Source organism: Pieris brassicae, chromosome 14, assembly GCF_905147105.1.
Source record: "Pieris brassicae chromosome 14, ilPieBrab1.1, whole genome shotgun sequence".
NCBI classification, from domain to species: Eukaryota; Metazoa; Arthropoda; class Insecta; order Lepidoptera; family Pieridae; genus Pieris; species Pieris brassicae.
The window spans coordinates 764,918-792,302 of NC_059678.1; the positions used below are offsets into that span (position 1 = coordinate 764,918).

General features: G+C 35.4%; 1 protein-coding gene across 1 annotated transcript; it reads right to left on the reverse strand.

Annotated features, from left to right (window-relative positions):
- Positions 1–4,663: 4,663 nt before the first annotated feature.
- Positions 4,664–26,190, reverse strand: LOC123718101 (transferrin-like). Its single transcript, XM_045674484.1, has 16 exons — positions 26,022–26,190; positions 22,875–22,965; positions 22,048–22,187; positions 19,258–19,406; positions 18,857–19,001; positions 17,729–17,922; positions 15,373–15,515; positions 14,531–14,697; positions 13,254–13,494; positions 11,666–11,823; positions 10,525–10,667; positions 10,077–10,140; positions 8,466–8,582; positions 7,932–8,073; positions 7,465–7,583; positions 4,664–5,821 (listed from the first exon to the last, which is right to left on the reverse strand). Exons 1-16 carry the CDS (start codon positions 26,080–26,082, stop codon positions 5,613–5,615), a joined length of 2,283 nt encoding a protein of 760 aa, XP_045530440.1. The 5' UTR covers positions 26,083–26,190; the 3' UTR covers positions 4,664–5,612.
- Between the last annotated feature and the right edge of the window lie 1,195 nt (positions 26,191–27,385).

The window sequence follows — 27,385 nt, forward strand, 5'->3', positions numbered from 1 at the left end:
GCCAGGGCTTTACGCACAACGGACCCAATGGGCGTCCAAGTGCGGAAACTGAATCTTGTTCAATGTTGATAAAGTAATGTGTAGTAAGGCAAGTGTTTATACTTTAAAGTTTATACAAACAATTGTATAAAGATGTTTTATATTACGGCGCATAAATATTTCATACTAGCCTGATTTATGTAACCTAACATAAGTTACTAATATATATTTTAGTTAATAATTAGAAGCGCAAACCAAATGTTAGCAATTATAGCACACTTGAAGCCAAAATGAGCCCTTTAGTCTCTCCCACACTCATTGTAATATGACATTCTCGTTGTCGTTAATGTCAAAAATGTCGCCTCGAACTACATTCTTTATAGTTAGTTGTCACTAAGATTTAAGAACCCTTCAATTAGTTAAGTCAATTTTTTGTTAGCGTCGCAACCCCGCAAGCCCCTAATTTAATGTAAGTTATAAGCTCAAAGTTATAGCCAGCTCCAAACAAAGTATTTCAATTAACATTTGTTTGAACATCCTTTAAACAACCGCCACTGAACGTAACTCCTGCCATACCCGAATTTCACAATAATATTTTCGATTTACTTTGTTTCGCTCACCTTATTTAATTTGTATTTCTTTCTTCTTACTTGTCCGAATGAGATATGGCCGCCAGTTGCCCTCCTTTTTATTTAATTATTTTAATTGTCCTGTATTATTGTATACAAGCAACGAATTGTTAATCAATAAATAATTGTTAACACTAAGTCTTTTTAGATACGAATTAAATTAAAACCTATTTATTACTTCTGTTCTGTTTACACACGCGCCCTCCCGGCTTAAATTTATATACCAGGATGTCAAATAAATATGTTAAGCGAGTTGATAGCATATCACCTCGTCAAATAACGATTAAAAAACGAAAACATCGATGACCTAATTCAGATAATTTGAACTAAGCTGTGGTTTAAATAGTATATTGTTCAAGAGGCTGATTCATGGCGACAATCTTATTTATATAATTTATTATTTGGGAAGGTACATATAATAATGACCGTGTAAGATATGTGATTGTTAAATTTTGCAGTGTAATTTTTGTGTTTCAAATTTATATTTTTTGTGTGGCTCTATACTAACTATAGTGAATGAATCTAAAAATCTAGATTTTGTGTCCATATGCCGTACGGTCCCTTAATTAATCCACGTCACCTAGTTTATATATCCTAGGAGCTTTAATTTTTCCTCCTTTTAATAGCTCATGAACATTTTTATTAAATTTTTAATAAAAATCTCGATGTTAAGCTGTATAATTTTGTACCACTTTGAGATTATGCAATCTACGCAACTTATCCTTTCTTCCAAAATGAATTTCAAATTGTGTCATATTTATGGAACTATGCACTGTATTATAAGAATGCGATATAAAGTTCTTTTTCTGATTTCTCTATACTGTATAGATGATGAAGCAACTTCATTACAAAAGTGTGAAGAATTCCAAAAAAAAATATTCAAATATAATAGGCTCCACCTTTTTACTAAAATTTATTAATATTCACCACCAAGTTTTATCTCAACTTACTTAAGCATGAAGACTGTTCACGATTTATGTAAGGAAATAATGAACAAATATGGAGTGCTAGAATGCGGCCCAACGGAAGTATTTACAGCAATATTATTATTATTTACAATTCCTATCACTACTGCAGCAGCTGAAAGGTTATTTAGCTAAGAATAATAAAAATAATAAACTCGACATTTATAGCTAATAGCAAATGAAAACAATCGCATCAAGCCTGGATTTAAACGAAGACATTGATACTTTTGCGAAAACTAAAGCTAGGAAAAATTGTTGATATAATTGTTATTTTTTAAAGAGCAGTGTTGGCCTAGCTTCAGCGTGCGACTCTCATTCCTGAGGTCGTAGCTGCGTTCCCCGGCTGTGCACCAATGGATTTTCTTTCTTTGTGTGCATTTAACATTAGCTCGAACGGTGAAGGAAAACATCGTGAGGAAACCGGCTTGCCTTAGACCCAAGAAGTCGACGGTGTGTGTCAGGCACAGAAGTCTCATCACCTACTTGCCTATGAAATCTGAGGCCCAGACCTAAAAGGTTGTAGCGCCATGGTTTTTTTTTATAATTGTTATTTAGTCAGTTGGTAGGCCTAACCTTTCTATAATAAACCCTCAAATCTTCTCTATTTTGTTTTATTAGCCAAACCTACACCAAGTATTAATTGTAATTTATGTTGCTACTTTTAATATTTTTACTACCTGCCATAAAGTACCAATTGATAAAACCAAATCAGATTACATAGCGTAATAGTGTGGCCTCATTTTTTAGTTTGCCCCAGGGCCCTTGGGCACCTATGCTACTGCATCGATAGTGTCGTAGACTATACTTTTCGGATGGTTTAATTATGGCTTACTTTGAAAATATATCTGTAACTGTAAGGTTCAATTGTCCTTCTAAAGATAAAGAAACATTAGTATGTCTGTTATATTTTTCTTTTATACAAGTTTCACAATTTAAAATAAATTTATTAATGTGCTTGCGCATATTTTCCCAATAATATTTATCTCGTAACTGTTTATACACACTTTCTATACCAGCATGTCTATTTTCAAACAAATGATAATCCCTAATTAATGTTAATTGCTCCTCCATACCATCTATTTCAAATAAATTTCTCGTAATACTAGCTGGCTTAAATTTACTGTGGTCTAAGTATTTCCTATTAACTTCTGTTTATAATATAATTCCTCAATAGGATTAATTAGAGCATTTTTATCTTTATTTAAATATTCTCACATAAATTCTTTAATAATCTGTTTTTCGTTATTTGGTGGAATATAAAAACACCACATACCTCTGTCATATTTATCAAAATCTGGTAAAGCTAGTATATGAGTGTTACTCAATAAATGCTCACAGATTTCGAAAGCTTCTATATATTTCTTGTTTGTAGAGTATTTTTTTATTTACGCACACTGTCACAAAAAATCTACACCCTGTAGTTAGCTATAGTCCATATTTTAGTTTTTTCCTATTGTTAGTGTAGTTTTTTTCTACACACCTAGAGTAAAATCATTGTAAAGATTTTTATCTTGTTACGCCAAAAAAGTATAACTTCTATCGGGTGTACATAAGTACACTAACGTTTTCTTTATTTGGAAAAAAATCTATAATATTCTCTGAATCTTACGAATCCTCTGTTTTAATGTTTAAGGTATAGGAATTTTTTAAATGGTTTCGTTTTAATCCATCTTTATTTAAAACACGACCTAAAAATTAGATTTCTTCTTTCACACGCAAGCCACCCAAGAGTTCTTTTTAACATAAACAATAATGATCTTATTCTTGAGAAATCCGTATACTGTCATAAAGATAAACAACTTCGGGTAATGACACCTTGGAATGTTACAATATGTATCATGGAGCATTGAAGCATTATTGCATTGACACCAGTGACCACCGGTATTTTACTCTGCAGACGTCGCATCCACTAAGCTCTAGTTAATTTTAAATACTTTTGTATATTCTATAATAAAAAGTGTTATCTTTAAGTAAAGCTTCTTTTTAAATATCTTACCAGTTCAATCGCGAAATCTCATTCAATTCATCATGTGTTTGAAAGTCGGTGCAATGAAAAAGCTTTCTTAGAAACTCATAGTGACGATCAGGTTTTTGGTAAAGGAAATTTATCGGACATAGTTCTTTCATTCAAACGTCCTGATTGATTTATTTAACTATATTAATAGGACATAATACTACTTATATTTTTTTATGTAGACACATTAGGTGACTCATCTTTTATCACTGATGATAAAAGATGAGAAAACATTAGATTAGATTAGATTTTACATAATGATTGAAATTCTTACTTATTTGACACATATTACAGCGTTTTGCGAACGTTTTAATGTCGTTTTCTAGTCCAGTCCAGAAATAGTATTTCTTTATATTATTACACAGTCGTCTAATTCCGGCATGGCTTAGTCGACATGACTTGGCAATAGATTAAAGTCATTGAGTACTATAGTAGATAGTCTATCTATCGATCGAGGTCGTCTATCGTTCTTTTGGTCGACTCTAATTGAGTCGCTAGATTTCAAAATCCAAACAGGTTGTTTAGCAGCAAATCATCTTTTTTTGTTTTCTTTTTGTCAAAGCTATTTGTTGCCTTAGTGTTAATTCAAAATGAATCTTATTATTAATGCTCTATCGCTGTCTAACATTTTACCAATGTAAATAAAGCAGATTGTCTGAAATATTGGTTTTTTTGCCTTTGTGACAAAAGTTTTCAAAGCCATTTTGTATGGAATATATTAGGATTTGAGCGTTTTTGAAAGGAAGCAGTGGAACATATTTTGATCGTCTTTCAAGAGACAAGAAAAAGTCGTTTATTTGAAAAAGTGGACTTGGTTGGCGACTAGCGACTAGCGACTCAATTACATTTTTTAATATATATATACGTGGAAGTTATTCTGGCTGGTGTTTCATATTTCGCGTGTTAATTTCTCTATAAATAAAATATTTTCTTTAATCTTCAAAATAATAATGTATATTATAAGAGTCACAAAACTTATCCAGTTCTCTCACAAATGTGGCACGTCAAGTGTAATTGAGAACTAACTTGAAATTAAATGAAATGCCTTTTACATTCTAAGATTCAAATAAAACAAATTTTATTTAAAAAAACTTTTATTCTAATTGTAAAATCGGAAAACAAATTAAAACTACACTGGTAACATTTTGCAAAGCATGCAAAAGATGCTAAATGATAGCTGACAGATGTAATATGCAAACTGTCAAATTGGCATATCCTAATCGTGGCATGAAATGTCATGAATGCCTTGCGGATTCTTATTGAGTAAATTGTATAGATTTTAATTTTATAGACGGCAACGTAAAAACTCACTTTAGGTGACTGGTTCCAACCAATTAACAGTTCGTATTTCATCAATCCGTAATAGCATATAAGTCGAATATAATAGTAACAATTTTTTACAAAAATAATAATTTATGAAGGAATAAAACATTTATGATTCACGTAGAATTTATGTATTATAACAAATGGAATGATAATTTTGTATATGTCACAGACAATTAGCATAATAAGCCGTGCAATCAAGAGCCTCTTTACTTAACAGCGCCGTTTAACTAGCGGCCATTCGTACGGTAGGACGACCATGTGACAGAAATAAGAAAGATGAATCATCCTTATTTAATATATTTAAAATGAAAATGGTTTTTGGAAAGCAAGCCATATTGACAGTTTTTCTGTGGCAGAAATTGGAACTAAATTGAAATGAACCGTTTAGTTATGTAATTAAATGTGATCGATTCCAGTCATTTAATATTTGCCTAGCTGTTTGATCAAACGGCTGAATGGCTGTTAATAGAAGGACTAATTAAGCTAGTTGACTGCGACATATAACCCTGATAAGCCTATTTATCTATTAAAATGAAATCTGACATTCTTTAATTTAAACTAAGTGAAAGAGAGTTGAGAATTAGCGTCACGTATGACTCCTGTGTGTCAAAAACTTATAGGGATTTTGACAGTTACGAGAACGTAACTTTGCACTAAGCCTCGACACTGAATCTCACGAAGACAAGATACAAAAATTTATTAATAAACGACATATTTAGTCATAATAGCCATGAGGACAAATGTGACATAGCTGTAGTAGTTCTTAGCTCCATTTCCTGGGGCTGCTGATGTGCAGGAGTCGAGATGTTTGAACAACTCGTTGTAATTACGGGAAGCTTCGTTCGCCGCTGCACTGGATGGCTCTGATAAGCCAACTGCTGTGTTTTTGAAGAGTAGGTCATTCACACCTGAGGAAAATTTTAGAACTATGAGCTGATAATCCTCATGCGATACGCAGGAGTGAGGGCAAACTGGTTTTCAGCAGCTTGCGTGGCATGGTCTGGTTCACATCTTCGTCGCTCGCGCATGATTACTACATTACTTATTTGTTGGTCAAATAGTTATTGTTTTTATTTAAATTTAATAGTGTAAGAGCAGTATTTTGTGTTATCTAATCTGTTTTTAAAGTAAAACTTCTTTATCGGCGTTGGAAAAACATTATCGTCACATTTTTTCGTTACGCGCCATATTTTATTTGTCCCTACCAAAGTTGATTCGAAGAGTACTTTCTCCAGCGGAGTAAAGACAGTATGTCGTTCAAGCGGATTTACTCCCACCACCGTTTTTCTATTGCACCCTTATTTATTTCTAACCCTCTATAGTGACGTTATATATATATATGTATTAAAGTGATCAGCAAAATCAAAGGGTTTATTTTAATTGTAATTCCAGTGAATTTCTAAAAAAAGTAGGCAATTATATCTCTATTCTAAGTTATCTCAAGTTAACCTCAGTTTTTGATTGAATTATTTGTATTCGTGTCTATGATGATAAAAGCCTTTTGTTAAACTTTATCTAATTCAACTTTATTTAACCAATTTCTGCAAAATTGCATCTTGAATATTATTTTTCGAAAAATGTTGTTTTTATTGGTGATTTTATTTATAAATTACGCATTGAAAAAGGCGTTTATAGAATAGAGAGTATTTAGACCAAATTTTGACAACGGTCGCAAATAACTTAACTGTTCTTATTATTATAATGATAATTAATATGACACTTGCACGTCTATTTTTATATTGATTGTGCGGTTTCTTTATAAATAATTAATCTGAATGTACCACTTTCTTTGCAAATAAACGATTTACTATTTATATATGAAACAATTATCGTCTACCGACTGCCGCGTCTGAATGTCTACATGTTTGCGATAATAACAGAGCCAACATGGCAGCCTAATGTGATCAGCCAAGACACCGGGTGCCAGAAAACGTGTACAAAAATCGGCGAACATCCAAACTTAGGGCGACCATTACAATTTTTATGAAAGTTTCCAGAACCCGGGAACCTTGTTTGCAACATCGGCATGTGCATAATAATTTAACAGACAGCTAAATATTTTAATGAAATGAGACATAAAGCGTAACATTATCTCTGATATTTTCTATTGGTGTAATTTATTGTTTTAAAGAAACGTTTAATGGGCATGATAATCAAATCTTCCATCTAGAAACAAATAAAGACTATTTACACCCTTTAATTGGCAAATACAGCATGCTTTACTTAATATTTAAAAGCTATTAATGTATGAAAAGCGAAAATTTTGAAGATTTATCTTCAATTAGTGGTGAAAATAATTGACTAACATACTAGAAGTGTCAGAGTAAGAACCTAGGACGTTTCCACTAAAGTGAATAACAAAGGCGAATTGTTTTAATATGCATAGTGTTATTTCCGCAAACCTAGAATTACGTTTGAAAGCTGATAAAACTTGAATTGCTATGGAAATGATAGGGTATGACAAGGTAGATTTCTTTGACCCGATTTGTTTACCTTATTTATGAATGAATAAAAATGAAATGTATATAACTAGATAAGGACATAATCATACCATCGAGAGGTGAATAAATCGCCAAATTGATGAGTTGGGTCGATGTGGCCGCATTGTATCCAAAGTGTAGGTCAAGAGTGTCCAGTAGAGCGTTCAAGCTGTTTAGGAGTGGGTCATTTCTGAAACATAGATAGGCATAATTGTGATTTTGTTTCAATATCAAAGTTCTTATTCATTAGATACTGTAGTTAGTTAAAGACGTTTATGAATCACGAATGTGATATATATGACCAAACGTATTAAAGGTATTTTCGTGAATAAGATTATTTAGCTTGTTAAGAACATTTTATTTAGAAAAATAATATAAAGAAACATTTGACAAACAAAAAGTCGTTTCAATATTAGAATGAAAGTGCCATTTTTGGAATTTACTTGTGCATATAGCACCAGGAGACTGACGAAATACATTTGGATTTTAAACACAATTCGTTTAACTTTTAGTAAAATAAATAAAATTCATAACTCACCTTCGTGCCAAGACCTCGGAGTCGACAACATCAGCGAGGAGACAGTTCGAGTCGACCGAAACACCCGTCGACAACGCCAAGGTATTGTTACGACAAAGAACTCGAATTTGTGATGCATCAAGACCCGCCGCTCGTAGATTAGCTGAAAACATTTAAATTTGAATACGCACAGAGCATGAGAATAGTGAAACATAACATCACAAAGCAGGATATATAAAAGAAATACGAATTATAATTGAGGATTGCAACACAGATAAAAGATAATAAAGCGTACATAACACTAAACACACAATTTATTATAACAGATTATGAAAGTGAGAGCTGTTGAGTGTGTGAGAAAGTTAAAGATTTTGTTAACTCTGGAACAGTTAGTAACGATTTTATCTTTGTGTTCTAAAGTCCATTTAAAAGGGTCAGCATGTTGCTAATGTCAATGGGAGCATGAATGAGCTGTTGCTTAAGTACACAAGTTGAGTACCCAAAAAATATGAATAAGAAAATTAAATGTCTCGCAAGTGATTAAATGTCACTCACCATCGATATTCTCCAATTCCACGAACGCTACATCACTGTCTGGATCAGCTAAACAGGCCACTGCACCTGCGTTGCCATAGTATTTGTTGTTGGAGTCATATGAACAGATTTCCGTTCCTGGAAAAAAATATTTTTTCTATCTATTAGATACTTCCTCAAATCTACATAAATTATGTAAAATAGACACAAATGGGTATAAGAAAACAATTAAAGACAGTGCAAAAACCGCATAACTACTTATGAACTTTGTTCAGATTTCATTTGAACATTGACCAATTGACACGGCTAACGTGTGCTCCAAATATTATTAGATGAAGTGTAATTTTGAATTATATTTTATTGAAATATTGATGAATTGCTGACACTGACAATAGCTGAAGTTGCGCAATCCACCAACAGTTCACTTAAATAATATTATGTATGTGTGAATAGGTGTAAGTAATATTTAAGATGTTGTTATATAACAATAAATCAGTTTGAATATTGTTCTGTCTTATTCATTTCTCGATTCCTCTCAAAGTGGCGAAGACGTCTTCAAGCCTTTTATTATCGTGGTGATACCCGATAACTTTGAGATAATCCCACCACCTCAAACCTTTGATCCTACCCGTAGGGCTCTGTCTGTTACCTTAGGTCTCTTGGTGAAGACATCCCGTGCTTATGTATATATTCCCCATTTATGTGTTAGGGTACATCTGTAGGGCTTAGGGATCCGTAGGGTTGATAGGTTCTTACATCTCACCCTCTCATATATTTAGTTATCTCGTGCAGCTTGCTCATACATACATTACATATACTATACAGATACCCCTGACATACAATACATTTAAAGATTAAACACACATTTCACAGTCCACTATCTAGCAAGCTGTATAAACTTTATTTAAACAAAAGTTATGTAACCTAACATTAATTATGTACAATAAAGGGCTCGTTCTAGATTGAAGTGTGTAATACGTAATGCACGATGTACAGTTCAAGCCAAAAATTAAACATTATCATTTCCGATAATGTCCAATAATAGTCAGTGTTAGTTTTTTGTTCGCAAAAATCTTTGTTATAAGCTCATGTTTAAGCCAGTTGACACCCATCTTCAAACAAAGTGTTTCATTTAACATATGTTTGAACATATCTACAACAACCGACACCGAAGTTAACCCAAGTATAGATTAAAAAGTAGCTTAGTGCAAGTAGGATTTGTTCACGAAACGTTTCTAAGTTATAGGCATAGACTATACAAATATATTCTGTACTTTATTATACCAAAAACAACTGATTATTTCTCTTTGAACTACTAAAAAACATCTCCAAAAGGGTTATGAAAGTGATGTCATTTGACCAACCTATAGATACTCCGTACGTAATCGTATAGATGTTAAAAAAATACCTATGAAGTTCTGTTGTGTAGTCTGAAGTATAATATAAAGTGGCTGTGGTATACTGATGGACTGGCATGAAGAATCTGTAAGGATCTGCATTGCCGTTCGGTTAAAGAATTCCAATGTAAGATGCAGTAATATTCTATGTTAGACAAATATAACCGAGTTGTTAATCATTCTAAAAATACCTTAAGGTTCGGAGTCGATAATGTAAGTCTTAGATAAAACTTACCTTCTGGGGCTACGCTGGTATTAGCTGGTTTGCACAAAGAACAGAGAGGCTTGACATCGTAATCCTGAAAAAAATATAAACGAACATGAACATGATTTCATAGATTATGATGAAAATGATGTAATGACTAATAGAGTGCCTTTTTGACTGAAGATAACATTTACAAAAAAATTTAATATCCAAATTACTACATACAAATGACTTCTAAAAAATATCGAGACAAACTAAAACTAATTTTATATTTCGTAAATCAAATGAATAAGATTCAATTTTTTTTAATAATTTTTATTTCCCGCCAAATTTTAATTATGAATGCATAGAGCATCACATATCCACAGATTATATTTGTTTAAAAGATGCAAACAGAATGGAACTACAATGTACAGTCCGTTTCTCGCGTGAGTAGTTGGCATTTGCTGTATTGGAAGTAGACTTTTTCAAAACTTACAGATGAAGCGATAACGTGTGACGCGTTGAGTGCTCCGGGTGCGCATGCGCCGCCAAAGAACTCTCCAACCGCGCGGGCGTAGTCGCATTCTGAGCGAGAGATCACGTCGCGCTCTTGCGCAGCTCTGATGAAGGCTACGTATGCTGAAATAAATGTTTGAAATGTACTCTGTGTAGTGGAGAAGCCTGTCACGAACAAGGCTGGTTTTAGTACGACAGTTCGCGCTTGAATGAATAATAGTATAACAATGGTAGGTAGCTCTTCCAGTGTTTCTCTCATATGCTCACAATTCTATGAGTCTGCTAGGTAAAATAAAAAAACTAGACTGTGGATTTAACAGATGCGTGAAGTGCTTATTTAGCATCCGACCAAAGCTTGAGTTTACTTTCTAGCGTCAACTTTTAAAACAGCTGGGACGATCTTGATGGGATCAGCTGGGATGATGATCGGGACCGCGCCGAGTTGGTCTCAGTGGGATCTAGGAAAGCTGGTCATTAATGTTTACCCTTTACCAAACACTAGCACCCTTTTGGACCCTAAATAACTTTGCATTGCCATCGGCCTTCGGTTAGGAGTGCCCATATGTACTCCCGATAAGTGTCCCTATGGCTTTGACGTAAGCAGTATTCGACAGAGCAGGTCGTTTTTTTGTCACCATGCTGCTGCTGACGACATAATACGTAGCTCCCATGGCTCCGTCAATGTTCCAGCCATTCTGAAGCCAACAGGCATTGCTAGAGACAATGGAAAGTGGCCAGATGGGTGTCATTAATCCCTTGGAAGATGTCAGATAAGAGTCTCTTGTCTGGACACGTTAGCACCGTCTCACCTTCCTCGGCCAAACAAAAAAGCAGGCGGGAAATAATACACGGCTCAAATAATTATAAGAGTTTTCAACTTCGATTTCATTCCCTTTGGAATTAAGACTCTTTGGCCGTGGCCGTCAAGTGCACAGATTCTAATTAAAGATTTAACTTAGCGTCTGGTAGATAGTACCGGTGACTCCAGAGCTGGTGCGTTCCTCGCTCAACGAATAACTAAACAGCGAGTAAATGCTGCCAGCGTTAAAGGACACTACCACAGGGACCAAACGGACCAAAGGTTTTACATTAGTATTGATTGTCTTTTTATTAACACTTACAAATTCCTCCAAACTCGGGGAAGCAAGCCTTCTTCCCGCGAAGGTTCTCAAAGCGTGTAATGGAACTCGAAGCCTGTAGAAGTGTTGCGACGCGGGAGAAAGCGCGCGGGTCGTTGCGAGAGTTCTGAACTAGCTTCACTGATGAAAGACCGTAGTGTCTGCAATATAAAAGGAATATTTCTCGTACCTATTTTTTATAGAACAGGGGCAATCGGGCAAAAGGCTCCCCTGATGCAACTACCAAGTGATAGACACTCATATTGCCAGAGGGTTCTCAAGTGCGTGGCCATCATTTTAAGTATTGGCACGGTCTTTTCTTGAGGAACTCTAAGTCGAATTTATTCGGAAATATTTCAGCAGGCAGCTGGTTCCACATAGGGAGTGTAGAATAGTAAAAAAAAACACCTTTTTATGAATGACCTTGATTATAACTAGTCGGACCATTAGTACTGTTACATAAAAGCTTTTATTTTTTCAACTGTTTAATTATTCTGGACACCTATACTATTTTAAAAACTTCTTTAGATTTTTCGCCATTTCATACATTTTTCGTGTTTATTATTATTTAATTACAATATGGAATGGAATGTTAAAGAAAATGGGAACCAGGCAGTGATCGCCTTGCACAAAGTGAGTATGTAGCCGTCGGTCATACTTCAGACACTTCAAAAGCTTGGTACCAGCCGTATGGCCGTCTTCGTACAAATACAACAACCGCGTGCTGTTAGACTTCTAGAGTTCTTTGTAGTTACAAAGGCTGTTAGTGCTGTTGAAGTCAGAATTCGTCTAAACGCTAGTAAGAAGCAAAAAATCTTATCGCGAGAAATGAAGATTCCCGCTAGGACTCATTACTGTCACTGTCGCATTAATACGAAAGACCTGAAGCTAGGTGCTTATCGCCGATATACAGGACATGTCTTCAATCTTTACCATTAAAGAGAAAATTATTAAGAGTACGCTCATAGTTCTAAAGAAGCTGATCAAGTGGTAGGTACAACGTGGTCATCATCCTGCATCAGTCAGTTATGGTTTGGTGGGGCGTGTCTTATGAAGGAATCACAAAACTACATTTTTGTCAAAAAATATAGAAGACTTCAGTCAAAGTGTATCAAGATATACGCTTGGATCATGTGGTGAAACCTCTCAGCAATACACTTTTTAAAAATATCCAGCCCAGACATCAACCCTTTAGATTTCACTTCACATATTCAAAAAAAATTAGCAGTGTTGGCCTAGTGGCTTCAGCGTGCGACTCTCATCCCTGAAGTCGTAGGTTCGATCCCCGGCTGTGCACCAGTGGATTTTCTTTCTGTGTGCGCATTTAACATTAGCTCGAACAATGAAGGAAAACATCGCGAGGAAACTGGCTTGCCTTAGACCCAAAAAGTCGACGGCGTGTGTCAGGCACAGGCTGATCACCTACTTGCCTATTCGATTAACAAATGATCATGAAACAAATACAGAAATCTGAGGCTCAGACCTAAAAGGTTGTAGCGCCATTGATTACTATTATTATTATTTTTTAAAAATCAGTGGAGTTTAGTTACAAACACTGTTGTATACTTGAAAGAGATCAATTTTTACTCACTGTCTGGCCAGAAATCCGTAGTTTGCTGGTGCAGCGATAAAATCAGCAGTGTTATCCTTGATAGCAGCGAAGCATTCGAAGATGGATTTCCTTTGTTGGCAGGAAATCGCCGGTTCGATTCCCAGGGTATGCGCAGCTAATTGCACCCAGAGGCACTTGGAGTGTTCAGATTCGGAGATGGTGCACCAGCGACGGGCTGGGATGCAGCTTGGAGACGCATCGATTGCCGATATGTTTCGTACTGCAAAGATGATTGGCATAAAAGTATAGTTTTATAAAAAATTCTGTTAGTATTAGTGAAAATTTTCCCAATTCGTTAAGTTATCAGGAGCAGTATGAGCTAAACAAGTTAGGGAGTTTGACACTATCCCTGAACGCGTTCAGCGACTCCAATCAGCTATTTTTTGGAGTACACTACATCATATATAATGTATTTCCTTCAATGTACCCAACATTATTTGTGTTAGGGATTGTGGATTACAATATACGTAAATTGTAAACCAAACGGGACTTTGTGGATGCGGGATGTGGTGTGCAATCCAAGCGTTCTTCAAGAACTGGCTTTCTTTGTACCTAGGGGACATGTACGACGGCGAAAGCCATGGTTGTTGACCAAGGGTCAGAACCAGTCTGTTAGACAGATCCCTGTCATCAAAGACTGTCTCCGAAACTATCAACGTAGTTATATGTTCGCAGAGTGAATTCACAGTAGCGATATTGTGTATATTATACGTTTAACATTATATACTTTAAGCAAAAAACTTTTTAAACGGATGACTTTTTTTTCTCGACAGTATTGTATGCCAACTTATGGGTAAAAAGTCGGTTTCCTCACAATGCTTTTCTTCACCGTTCCAGCGAATGTTGAATGCGCACATAGAAAGTACATTGGTGCACAGCCAAACCTACGAGCTCAGGGATGAGAGTCACACGCTGAAGCCGCTAGGCCAACCCTGCTGTCACATCTTTTTACTATCTATATAAATAAAAAGGGATCGCAAAATATGCTAAGCGCAGAAATCGAAGACGGCTGGACCAAATAGAGTTTTATTATTTTATTTATTCCTTGATCTATGAGAAAGATTTTTATGGAAAAAAAATGAACAATTTAGTTTAATTTAGTAGTTAGATTTTGATTCCGGAAAATAGCCTCTAGCAAAATGTTCCGTATGTTGGTATCTAGCTACTAAAAACTTAGGCTAAGTAAAAAATCATATTGAAACAAAACGAAGTACGCGGGTTCAGCTTGTGTGTAATAAAGATTTTCATTCACTTACAATTAGCAGAATACGACAAATTTGGTAGTGTCTCGTCAAATAAAACCCTGGCACTGGAACCTCCAACGATGGCACCAAAGAGCACCGCTTGCCAAGAATTACCACCAGGACTGGCGCCGTTTTGCCACCACTGTTGTAGGTTGGTCTGGATTCCCTTTGCTTGATTTCTGAATAAATCAATAACATTTACTTGCTTTTAACCGGCAAATATTAAAAGATAACAATCTAATGCTCTTCTTAACCTCCAGGAAAAAGAAATTTAGGAAGACCACACAAGCGATGGGCTTTCGACATCATTAACGATTCTGGGGAGAAATGGATCGAGGAAGCAAAGAGCAAATCCAAATGGAAAGTACAGGAAAGGCCTTAGACACGTAGGCCTCTTCCTGAACTAATTAACTGAACCAAACTTTCTGTATCTAATTTTAGGAAAGTCTCATTTGAAAATAATTTGGATTGACGAAATGGTGACGTGAGTTATTCAATTGTTTTAAAATTAGGTTATATCAGGCATCGCTAGTGACTATGGCAAGCGCCTGAATGGAACATCATTGACCCCTTGGAGCCCAGCCCCATCTCACCTGGCGAGACCGCAGAGCAGGGCAGAAAAGCTTTTTCCTCTTGTGCCAAGTGTACAGCCGTTAATAAAAGATTTTATTGATAGTACCCCAGAGCTGGTGCTTGTCTCGCTCAACGAATAAGTATCGCAATATAGCGAGGAACTGCCAGCATTAAGTGTGGCACACTACCCACAGGGACCAAGATTTTTAAATTTATTTCAGTTTTCTTTTTATAATTACTTTTAACATATGTTAGTTCCTTGATTTATAAATAATACTCACGTTGGTGCGACAAGAGCGCTCCATGGTTGCTTAACGAAGGAGCAAGGAGCGGTACCTTGAGCCAAGACCTCACTAGTCAGCACTACAAGGGTCTCATCCGGACATAGCAGAGAATATGATGTCGCTTCTTGAGGGTTGCGGATCTGGAATATAGAGTTGGTTGGTATCGAAGGCTCTTTGTAATATCAATTTTTATAATACTTGTGTGTCGAAATGGTTGAAATATAGAATAAAAGTACTTTAGAACAAGTAAACTGGTTTATATATATCCTGTTCAACGAACCGAACCGTTTCTATTCTTAAACTGTTTTCTTTGTTATAAAGGAGGGTATTTATTAAATATAATAACTGATACCGATGGACACTCACATTGCCAAGGTTCGCAAGTGTGTTGTCGGTATTTTAAGAATAAGCTCTTTTCTTGAAGGACTCCAAGTTGAATTGGTTCGGAAATATTGTATGTAGTCTCTTTCCGTAATATTTGAACATACATAAACTTACGAAAACATAAACGTTCTGTTTTTATTTTTATTTTATTTTTCTATTATTCAATTATCTTTGGAAGAGGGCTTGGCCTACTGAAGAGTTCTTACAGAATGAAGAATAATAGTTTAATAGTAAGGTTAAGGAAAAACTAACACAAGTAAATTTAGGATACAAACTTAATTACTAACAAAGCTAATAATTGTATGTAAGTAAACTAACTTAATCTAACTTCTTGTTTTATAAGTAAGAATTAAGAGGCTTTTTTTATTTTATTATTTATTATTCAATTATTTAATGAAGAAAAGGTCAGAGTACTAACATTCAATAGTTTCTAGGTAATTCTCAATTAAAATCATTTTCTACCCCACCTAGCTTCAGCGTGATCCCTAAGATGTAGGTTCGATACCCGACTGTGGGAGCGTTCAAGTATTACGTAACGAATTTTGGGGGGGAGGTCCTCTTGTAAAACGTTACGATGCGGGGCAGGGATTGAATTACGCGTTATTTATAATATTATTTTCGACTTACCAGTACTTTACACTACATAATGGTAAGTTTTAGGTAAAAAGAATCACTGGGGGTGGTTACGAAACGTTTTACTATTGGATACAGAAAACGTTACGGTGCGTTTCATGCCCCCCCCCCATGAATCCCCCCCCCACATCAAGAATCTCAAAAAATACTTGAACGCTCCCTGTCCACCAATGGACTTTCTGTCTATGTATTATTGTATGTGTATTTAACGTTTTCTCGAACGGCGAAGGAAAACGGTGTGTGTCAGGCACAGGAGGCTGTTCACCTACTTGCCTATTAAATGATCACGAAAGAGATACAGAAATCTGAGGCCCACACCTAAAAAAAATTCTAGCACAACTTATGCAACATTAGTTAAGCTACATTTTTTTTTTTAATAGGGGGCAAACGGGCAGGAGGCTCACCTGATGTTAAGTGATACCGCCGCCCATGGACACTCAATGCCAGAGGGCTCGCGAGTGCGTTGCCGGCCTTTTAAGAATTTGTACGCTCTTTTCTTGAAGGACCCTAAGTCGAATTGGTTCGGAAATACTTCAGTGGGCAGCTGGTTCCACATAGCGGTGGTGCGCGGCAAAAATTGCCTTGAAAAACGCTCAGTCGTGGAACGGCGGACGTCGAGGTGATACGGGTGGAATTTTGTATTCTGCCTCGACGTCCGATCATGAAACTCAGCTGCAGGTATTAATTCGAACAACTCCTCTGAACACTCTCCATGGTAAATGCGGTAGAAGATGCAGAGTGACCCCACATCTGTACGCAACGCCAAAGGATCGAGCCGCTCGGAGAGGAATTGGTCATCGACGATTCGAACCGCTCTTCGTTGGATACGGTCAAGTAGAAGGAGCTGGTACTGGGGAGCCCCCGCCCAGAGGTGAGAACAGTATTCCATGTGGGGCCGTATTTGCCGTTTATAGAGTTGCAAGCGGTGGCCCGGAGTGAAGTACCGTCTCGCCTTGCTGAGCACACCAAGCTTTTTGGAGGCTAATTTAGCCTTTCCCTCCAAATGACCGCGAAACTGAACGTCGTTCGATATGTCAACGCCAAGTATTCCGATGCTGGCTGTGGCTTCAAGAAGAGTGTTTTCGAAAAGCGGAGTAGCGACAAAGGGTATTTTTTTCGCTACTCCTCCATAATATATATATAGGTTTTAGTTAATAATAAGGAGAGAAAAGCAAGTATTAGCAATCGTACATTAGAAACCAAAATGAGTCCAGTTTTCCCCACACAAATTGTAATATAACTCTCGTTTCGGATAATGTCCAATAGATTGCCTACACTCATCGAACTTAACTCGCCACTAGCTTGTTTTTGTTGGTCGGCCTTTACCAGTACTCACATTAAAGAATTCGCGAACATGCTGCCATGCTACGTAAGCTACACGTGATTCGTTACCACTTCGTAGACATTCCAATGCTTGAATATGTCTATTGTCATTTCGTACTCCGGAAACTGTCACTCCCATATCAATGGTGTAGCGGGAACAATCCGAGTTGTCACCACACAGTGAGCATAGGGATTGGAAGCGGCTTTCTGTAAGTATATTTAATTAATATTACTGGATTCAAACTCAAAATAACTCTATTCATATAGGTAAACAAGTAAACTTATGGACGTCAACAGAAAAGATGTTAAATTGATTCTAATAATACATTTACTACCAGTTCGCAAGTCCAGGGCGTAGAGAGGGCGAGAACTAGCAAGAAATTCTCCACTGTTTTTAATAGCCAAGTTTTGAGTTATACAAATTGTTTGTAAGCCTTAGTTTGGGCTACTTTTTGTGATTTAAATTTAATAGTCAGATATATGCATCATCATCAATGGTTATACAGCCATGTGAGCGTTAGCCTCCTCAATACACTTCGCCATCGCAATCTATCCAGAGTTTCCCGTTTCCAATTGCGAACCCCTATTGTTTCCAGGTCCTTCACAACATCCCACCAACGTAGCCTCGGTCTACCGGGTTTGCTCTTGCCTACAGGTTGTGAGTTTAGTAAGGACCATGGGGTTCTGTCGTTCGCCATTCGGTGCACATGTCCCAGCCACTTGAGCCTGTTGCACTTTATGAATTGGACGATGTTGGCGTCGTCTAGAATGTTATTTTAGATATATGCTGTCGCGGCAATTTGTAAGCTTTACAATTTTTCTTTAGAACTCAAACGAAACTTGGCGTAGAACTAGCTTACAAAATTAAATAATTAAAGTTGGCGCCTGGTAGGCAATACTGGTGAACCCAGAGCTGATGTTTTCTTCAGTCAACAATTAAACATCGTAATATACCGAGGAAATGCCAGCATTAAAGGTATAGAGGTACTGCCACAGAAACCAAACTTTTTAAATTTATTTTAATTTTAAATTATTATAACTATGTAGGTTAAGTTTATTGTTAAAACTGTATATGTAAATAAATACAAGTAAACCTCTTTAAAGAGACGCAAGAATATGTTTTTTTATATACGATACGTACTCAAATTCGCGTCGACGGTTGTATTAGCACTCCAGGGTCCAGGTCTGCAGGCGCTGTTGAAGAACTGGGAGAGTGTTTCCACCTCCATCTCTTCAGCGGTCTTTCCGTTGGTATTTGCATCGGGACAGCGGTCGGTTTTGGCAGCCTGCAGATGTTTAACTTTATTCATATGTGATACAATATTATGGATATTAATGCGGAGACTTCGGTTGACTAAATGCTGGAGAGTATAATGTTATACTTAGTATATTTTCTGATAAATCTCAGTCGCCACAAGACTTCAAATTAGCTGCTAACACAGTCATACATATTTTGTACATTATAATGAACTACCAGGTCCATAGGAGCACCGCAAGTTTAGCCAAATAACAATGTGATTAACGTTCATGTTAATATCATACCAGCTTCTCCAAAGTCTTCAAAACTCTGGATGACCAGCGTAGATCGGGCTCATCCAGTCCTGGGTGGCAGTAGCGACCTCCACGTAGTCCTTCCAGACCACCAGTGTGGCTCGATGCTACCACGGCCACGGCTTCGAAGGCGAAGGGTTCTGGAACAATAAGTGACATTTAAAAATACTTGATATTGAGTTTAATCTCATTATTAAATAAAGATTCGAATTAATTACGGTTTCACTAATATATCGCTTGCCCCAAGGAACAGTCGTAAAGCACTGTTACGAATGTTTTCTAATTTTTGACTTCCTTGTGATACCATTACTATAATTTTACCTGACTTTTTGCTAAATATTATATTATTAATAAAACACGAGCTGTGTACTTTCTGTCTATATGCGCATACGAATATAACAATTGCTCATACGGTGAAGAACATCGCGAGGAAACCGACCTTAGACCCAAAAACGTCGACGGCCTATGTCAGGCACAGAATGCTGATCGTCTTGCCTATTAGAAAAAAACTAATGACCACGAAACATATATAAAATCTGAGGCCCAGACCTTAAGTTGTGTAACCTTCTAGGTTGCTCAATGGTACCAGCCTCTGTGGCATTTTCATATGTTAGGTCAATGGGAATAATAATAAGATATAAGTTACAGTGCAGACACTATGTAATGACACTGTAAGGACTGTGCATTTACACGTGCAAGCAATCCCAATTTGTAAACAAAAGAACGAATTTCTTGGATAGTTCGTATGCATGATGCCGACAGACGACTTTATTGCGGACTGGAATAATAAAGCTGCGCAGTTTTTACTAAATTTAGCAACTTAAAAAATACTGCACTGATTGTAAAACAAAAAAACATTGCGATTAAAAAGAGAGGTGGAGAGTTTATTGCCAGTTCTTGTCTTCTCTTCTACGCCCTTGATTTGAGAACTGGCAGTAAATGTAAAATTAGAAGCATTTAATGTATTATTTTTTGACGTTCAAACGTGTACATTGTGTTGCCTATATGAATAAATGATTTTTGATTTTGACTTAATAACTCAATTGTTATCGTTATTTGGAGTGGGTGTAATGCTATGTTGAGTGTATCATTGTATAGAAGACAAGTCAAACCAACAAAAGCCAATTGATTTGATGCTTTAGAGACTTCGTTGTTAAATCGAGTTAAAATAAGATATGCGTAATTGTTTGTATGCTACCTGCATAAGAGCTGATGACCTTGCAATGCCTGATAAGATCATTATAGGAACCACCATTATCACCATATACACCTTTAAAATTATTACGCATTAGCATGGAGAATACAGCAATTGTATATAAATTGGGCAATGTTTTGATTGAAGTAGTGTCTCATATTGAACTGTTGTAAAATTTATTTACGCTACAATGACAGGAAAAAGAACGGTTTTTGTTAAAACAGTGTAAATAGGATCATTTAGTTTGTGGGGGAAGGAGGGTGCTGCTTTCTGACCGAAGTAGAAAGTCCAGAAGTTGTAGGATCCTCATCAGTAGGCGAGATTCAGGCCATGATTTCATTGAAGTGTTTTGTATTAGCTGAAGAACCAACAATCTGACAGATTTCTTTTAAATATATCGGCTGTCAAGGTATAATAGCGATTAGAAAGAGTGGCGCAGAGTTTCTTGCCAGTTCTTCTTGGCCGCTCTACGCCCTTGACTTGCGTACTGGTAAATGTAAAGTTAGAATTAATTTAACTTCTTTTCTGACGTTCATAAATGTACTTGTTGACCTATATGAATAAAATTAGTGTTGTCATTTGTTAACATAGCTTTTACACATTTAAAGAAAACACTTTTTTACCGGATTGAAGCTATGTATTATTATAAACCTATAATTATTTTACATAATTTTAAATTTTTACAGCGTTCGTGTTCACGTGACCACGCGAAACGTCGGGTTTCGAAAAAGTGTTTTCTTTAAATGAATAATGATATTTTGAGTTTAAATTTGAATACAAAATACCAGCCGTATCACCTCAACAGCCGTTGTTCCACAAGAGCGTTTCTTGAGGCAGTTTCTGCCGCCTTTTACAATGTAAAACCAGCTGCCCACTGAAGTATTTCTAAACCAATTCGACTTGGGGTCCTTCAAAAATGACCATGAGTGTCCATGAGCGGCGGGCAGTATCACTTAACATCAGGTGAGCTTTCTGCCGGGTTGATACATAAAAGTGAATCCCTATCTCCCTCGGTCACGGCATCACGCGTGAACGGCTGGACCGTTTTCGCTAATTATTCTTTGGTTGTGTTTGTCATTGTCAGGAGAAGGTTCTTATTAAAGAAAAAAAAATGAAAATGTAAGAATACTTTTCATAGGGTAGCAAATTTTTATTTCAGTGCATAGCGCTTTTACCATTCAAACTTGATGTAACCTTATTGCGTTTGACATAACATTGCCAGAATGAAAGCTGCAAATATCGTCAAAGAGGATGTAAAACAATGAATATAGTTTAAAATGAATGCTTCGATCAGAGTTATTATATTGATAAAATAATTACAGTCACTAATTATTTGTGGCATTAATCTTGAAAATCCATTTATATACGCAGCAGAAAAACAAACAAAGAATGGTATCATATAGTATTAGAATAATAAACACTTTGTTTCTGAATTATTTTTTTAGTTAATTGTACCAATTCAAAATCAATATTCATGGTTAAGACAGGGCAACATCTGTCGGGTCCTCTATTTACATCTAATTAAAATATAGTAAGCCATATCAATTCTCTGTGGACAATTTGATTTTCCTATGTCTCAGACTTACCAGTCTTTGACACGTCTCTGATCGAACCCACGATCCTGTAGTTGTTACCAGTGGGATGCTGCGGCAGAAGGACCATCTCCTCTTCAGAGAAAACGCCCAGATCCGCCTCACCGCGAGATAATTTTAAGGCGCAGTCGATTCTAAAAAATGATTAGAATGAAACACCATAAATTACATAAATTATAATTGCAACAAATGTAGAATTATCTGAACTTTTTTATTAATAAAAGGCCCATTGGAAGATCTAAAGAAATAGGAATGTTGTTGTCAGACCGTAAGGATTGACTTCGCCAGTCGCAATATGAAAATAGTTACCAAATCTTAATATTATCTTAATGTACATGTACTTATAATAAATAAACACATTTTTATTTTATTTTTATTGTGTCTCCGATTTCTGTATTTATTTCATGGTATTTTGTAAATAGCTGAATTGTATTTTATTTTAGTTTTATGTTATTTTTAGTTAGAATTTGGCCATGCATAGGCTGTAATTAAATAAATAAATGGTAATTTGTCAATCTAATAGGCAAGTAGGTGACCAGCCTCCTGTGCAAGACGCAGATCGACTGTATGGGTCTAAGGCAAGCCGGTTTCACGATGTTTTCCTTCACCATTCGAGCGAATGTTAAATGCGCACAAGGTATAAAAGTATACATCCGGCCTACGACCTCAAAAATGTGAGTACATCGAAGCCACTACGCCGACTGTGTCCACTAAGGTATTGCGCTCAGGGCTGATGAAAAACTCAGCATTAAAGCCTTGATCACTGGGAGTTACCCACCATTAATTTCAATATAAGTGACAATAAACAATACTCAACTTACTTGGACTCGACTGCTTCGCATTTGACCTGGCTCCCGTCTTTGTCGAGGCTCTGACATAATACAGGCTGAGAATTTGGGATGCATACTCGGTCTGGAAATAAAAAATACATACGTTTGGTTGTATTGCACTAACAGTGAAGACAGATATAAAATTCGAATGAGTCATCGATAAAAAGAGGTGATGTTTTTTTTTTAATTTTGTTATATAGAAATAGTTAATAAACTCTTAATAATAATAATAATTTATTGCAACAATATGGTACAAAAATGTCTAAGGTGGTACAATAGTAAGTTCGCATATTCTGCCACACACAATGTCACGCAAATTTGTCTTTAAGGGAGTTTTACATTTTACATTATCAGTCATATAAATTGGTCAATTCTTATATTATTTGTATCGTACATATCATATGAAACGTTATTAAATTTATATCAACTACAGTGTCTCATAATAAATAATCATTTTAAAGACTCTAGTCGCAAGACATCTTGAAACTCCTACTCATAAAACAGAATCCTATCACTCCGTTACTGTGTAGTCTCCTTTTTTGGAACTTATCTCTTGATGTCAGATGAGCTCAGTCTTTAAATTCATTTCAGAATCGTTTTTTGAGTATTTCCCTTCTGCTATCAGCTACTTATATATTAACTAGCTGACCCGGTAAATGTCGTTTTGCCGTATTATTTCCAGGAAACATTTTTTTAATTCAATAAAAATAAGGGTTGATCGTAGAGCGGTGACTATTAAGGGTTGTATGTATTTTTGTATGCTGTATCATAAAAATTAAAATTAAAAATATTTTTATTGCTGTGGACACTCCTTATCTCTTAGGGGTTTGAACGATAGATAGTAGCCGATTCTCAGACTTACTGATTATGCATAAAAAAATCACAAGCATCGGTCGAGCCGTTTCGGAGGAGTATATGAACGAACATTGTGACACGAAAACTTTATATATACAGATTATGAGTCATGAACTTTAATATTTTTAATGGATTTAGTTTTGTATATCTCTATGTTAGAGTGTTAGCAGTAAGGCTGCCCGTTGTTGTAACCTGTTTATATGTATGTTTAATTTAGCGAAGTGTAAATAAATAAACTAACAAATAACAGTTAAGAATTGAACAAATCTTTTATGTGCGTCAATCGAATGTAAACTGGGTTTTAAAATATAGAATAACAATTGGCCTGGCTTCAGCGTGCGCCACATTATGCCATAAACGGCATACTCAGAACGAAAAAATCGACAGCGTGTGTCGGCTAAGCATTTTGCTTAAGAAAAGAAGTTCCAATACTTACTGGATCAACCCAAACAAAAAATGTGGCCTATTGTGTGACTTCATTAGGCGCAGAAAAGTGGTTGAGAGAGAGTGAGAGAGAATGAGAAAAGGCGAACGTAGCATGAAGCAAATAGCCATCGAGCGAGAGTAGAACGACAATAGATGATATTTTTACAAGATATTTAGATAATATTGAAACACGAACTTATATTGCATATTTTACTTATCATAATTTAGTCACAACAATACCAATTGAAATCGCGTCAAATGAGTAATTTGTATCAGTTTAAAAGTATAATATTTTAATGACAATTCAATTCATGAAATTCCTAACATATCATCCTTTTCCCTCACTCTAAGTCTCGGAAATCTAAAGTTTTACATTTGTATAAATATGAACAAGAATTTAGTTAGTTTGCCAAAGAAGTTTCACTTCTGACATGTGTACTTTAGTACGTACTTACGTACGTACGCACGCACTTTTTTCTTTTTATTGAAATATGTAATTATTAAACTTCAAACAAGTATACACAAGATATTTACATAAGTATTAGATTGTCCTCCATGTTTGAAAACAGAAATCAAACAAAATTGTAATATAACTAAAAATAACGGAGTAAAACTGGCAAGAAACTGTCATTATTTACCGCCGAGTTTTTATTATATGCTTTTCGAAGGACCACAGACACACACCACCAAATAAGATGATATTTTCTATCTGCAAACATTTTGGCTACATATTTAAACACACCAATTATATATATTATTTCTATATAAATCCTACAAGCAAACCTTATCTAGAGTTATCTTTAGATAACGATTCTCCGTATTGGGAAGGGCAAACTAAAGAATTCGATTAAACATGGATATTACTAATGCAAGCGGAAATAGTAAAATTTCTATTCTACCGTCATTTACCAATAAAGATTATAACATTGAGTTCAATGCAGTCATATTGCCTTTACTTTATAATACGAATATTATATTTTTGGCTATATGGTTATTACAATAATGTTGTTTGAATTTATAATCCCTTAGTGTACTGTTTAGCCAATTGGCTGATTCAGAATGGACTACATCATCAATATAATTGTACCTGATAGTATTATCCGATCACGAGGTCACGATTATCAATGAAGGTGTCACTGCTGAAGAATTGTTTTTTGGAGAAATACTATGCCACATGCGTACAGATTTTGCTGAAGGAAACATTGAATTCGTTTTTAGAGTTTAAATTTTTTTATACGATTACTATAGATAAATTCAAGAAATTTTTAAATTTATATCAATACAGTTTTCATGCAGAGTTAGATTTTATTGAGGGTGATGGTAACTTTAGAATGGTAATAATTCCCAGGACAAAAGAGGGAACATCCTTGGATGAGCCAGTACTATCAAATACTGCCATCCATACCATGTGTAGGACATCCATACCATCGTAATAAGTTATGAAGAAGGATTTGGAGAAGAATTTGGTCCTTTATAATAAAAAATGCACTGTTATTACATCTTCTAAAGTACCCTATTGACCCAGGAACTGTACAGTATCTTCTTAGGCTTTCAAGCACGTGTACTAAATTTATTATGTTTACTACATGCGTTTTATACCTAGCACAATAACTTTCTAAATTTACATTTAAAGTGTAGGACCGAGTGGTATCGTTTAATTTGAGAACTTAGTATTAAGACGGTTTAATTTTTCATAATTACTTTTCTAACTTGGACTTATGCTACATCACAGACAAAGTTTTTATTTTTTATTTCGTAGTATTCCAGCTTTTATAATTTTTCCATAACCCGAGATTCAATAAATTCACATTTCAGACACACCTTGATTAATTGAGATAAGCAGTTACAAATACTTACACGCATTTTGTGCCGATGAAGCAGCAATCACAGTTAAAAATAATAATAAATTAACACCCATTTTTCACAACACTACATCTAAGTCAGTCTTCGTATTAAACAAGCGTTTGATTCACTTGCGGATACATATATAACTATATAATAGTTCAAAAGTGTTAGGTGTTCGTAATATTGTTATCAACGTTTCGAAATTCACTGTAAAGGTGGGTGATAAATAAACACTGATAATGTGATAAGAGGAACGATTAGATTGGGCGTCCTACAAGGTTCGGTATTGGGGCTTAATTTATTTCAAAGTTTTATTGATTCGTCCATTGAATTGCTCTGACGATTTTAAATATGTATAAAACAATGATGGATTCTTAAATCTTATAGAACAGAATTATTTATTTGTATATTTTCAAAGAATATAATTTTCTTTTCATATCTTTATGGGTTAATCAGTTCCTATAGTATTTGGCTCGATATAGGTGCATAACAGTTTAGTTACAGTTACAAACAGTTAGATATACTGACAAGTTTATCTGTCTTCTGGTAACAACCATATTTTATATTATATATAGAATACATTATTTGATAATAATAATTTAGTTACTAACGGTAAAGATAACTGAATATAGGGTTGATAGCATATCACCTTATCAATATATTACGGACGAAGCGCGAGTATATCGAAGAACTAAATCAGATAATTCAAACTTAGCTGTACAAACAATTCTAGTATTCAAGGCACTTTAAAATATTTAAACCGTCTTCAACAAGTCAACACGCCAAAGAGGATGATAATTTGAAAGAGTTAGTCCAGTACAATAAAACAGACAGAGGCACATGGCAGAATCCCACAATTTCCGTCTATACTGGTAGTGGGAAGGCCAGAGAAGGGCACATAGATACCAAAGTATGAACAGTGTAACATAGATGATAAAATAATCAATATATCTAGTATCTGAAATAAAATGGCTTTTGTTATTAAACTAAACCGACATTGATTTTACTTGGACTGTTGTAAGTTGGAATATAATTCTAATCAAAGTCATAAGTTTAATAAAGTTTTTAAGGCAGTTCTTGTCGCGTATATCCACTATGTGGAACTGCCTACTGAAGTATTTCCGAACTAATTCGACTTACGGTCCTTCAAGAAAAGAGCATACCTATTCGCAATAGCAAGCTTCTAGCATTTGCTTCTATTATATAAACAGAGCATTTCTTTCTTATTGAATTTATAAGTTTACTTTGTTACATATATGACTAAAGTATAATTTATGGTCTTTTGGAGACACTTATTTATTGTCTTTTTACTATAAACGTGATAATAATAAAATAAAACACATTATGTAAGTTAAGAATTTATATAAAACGAGATC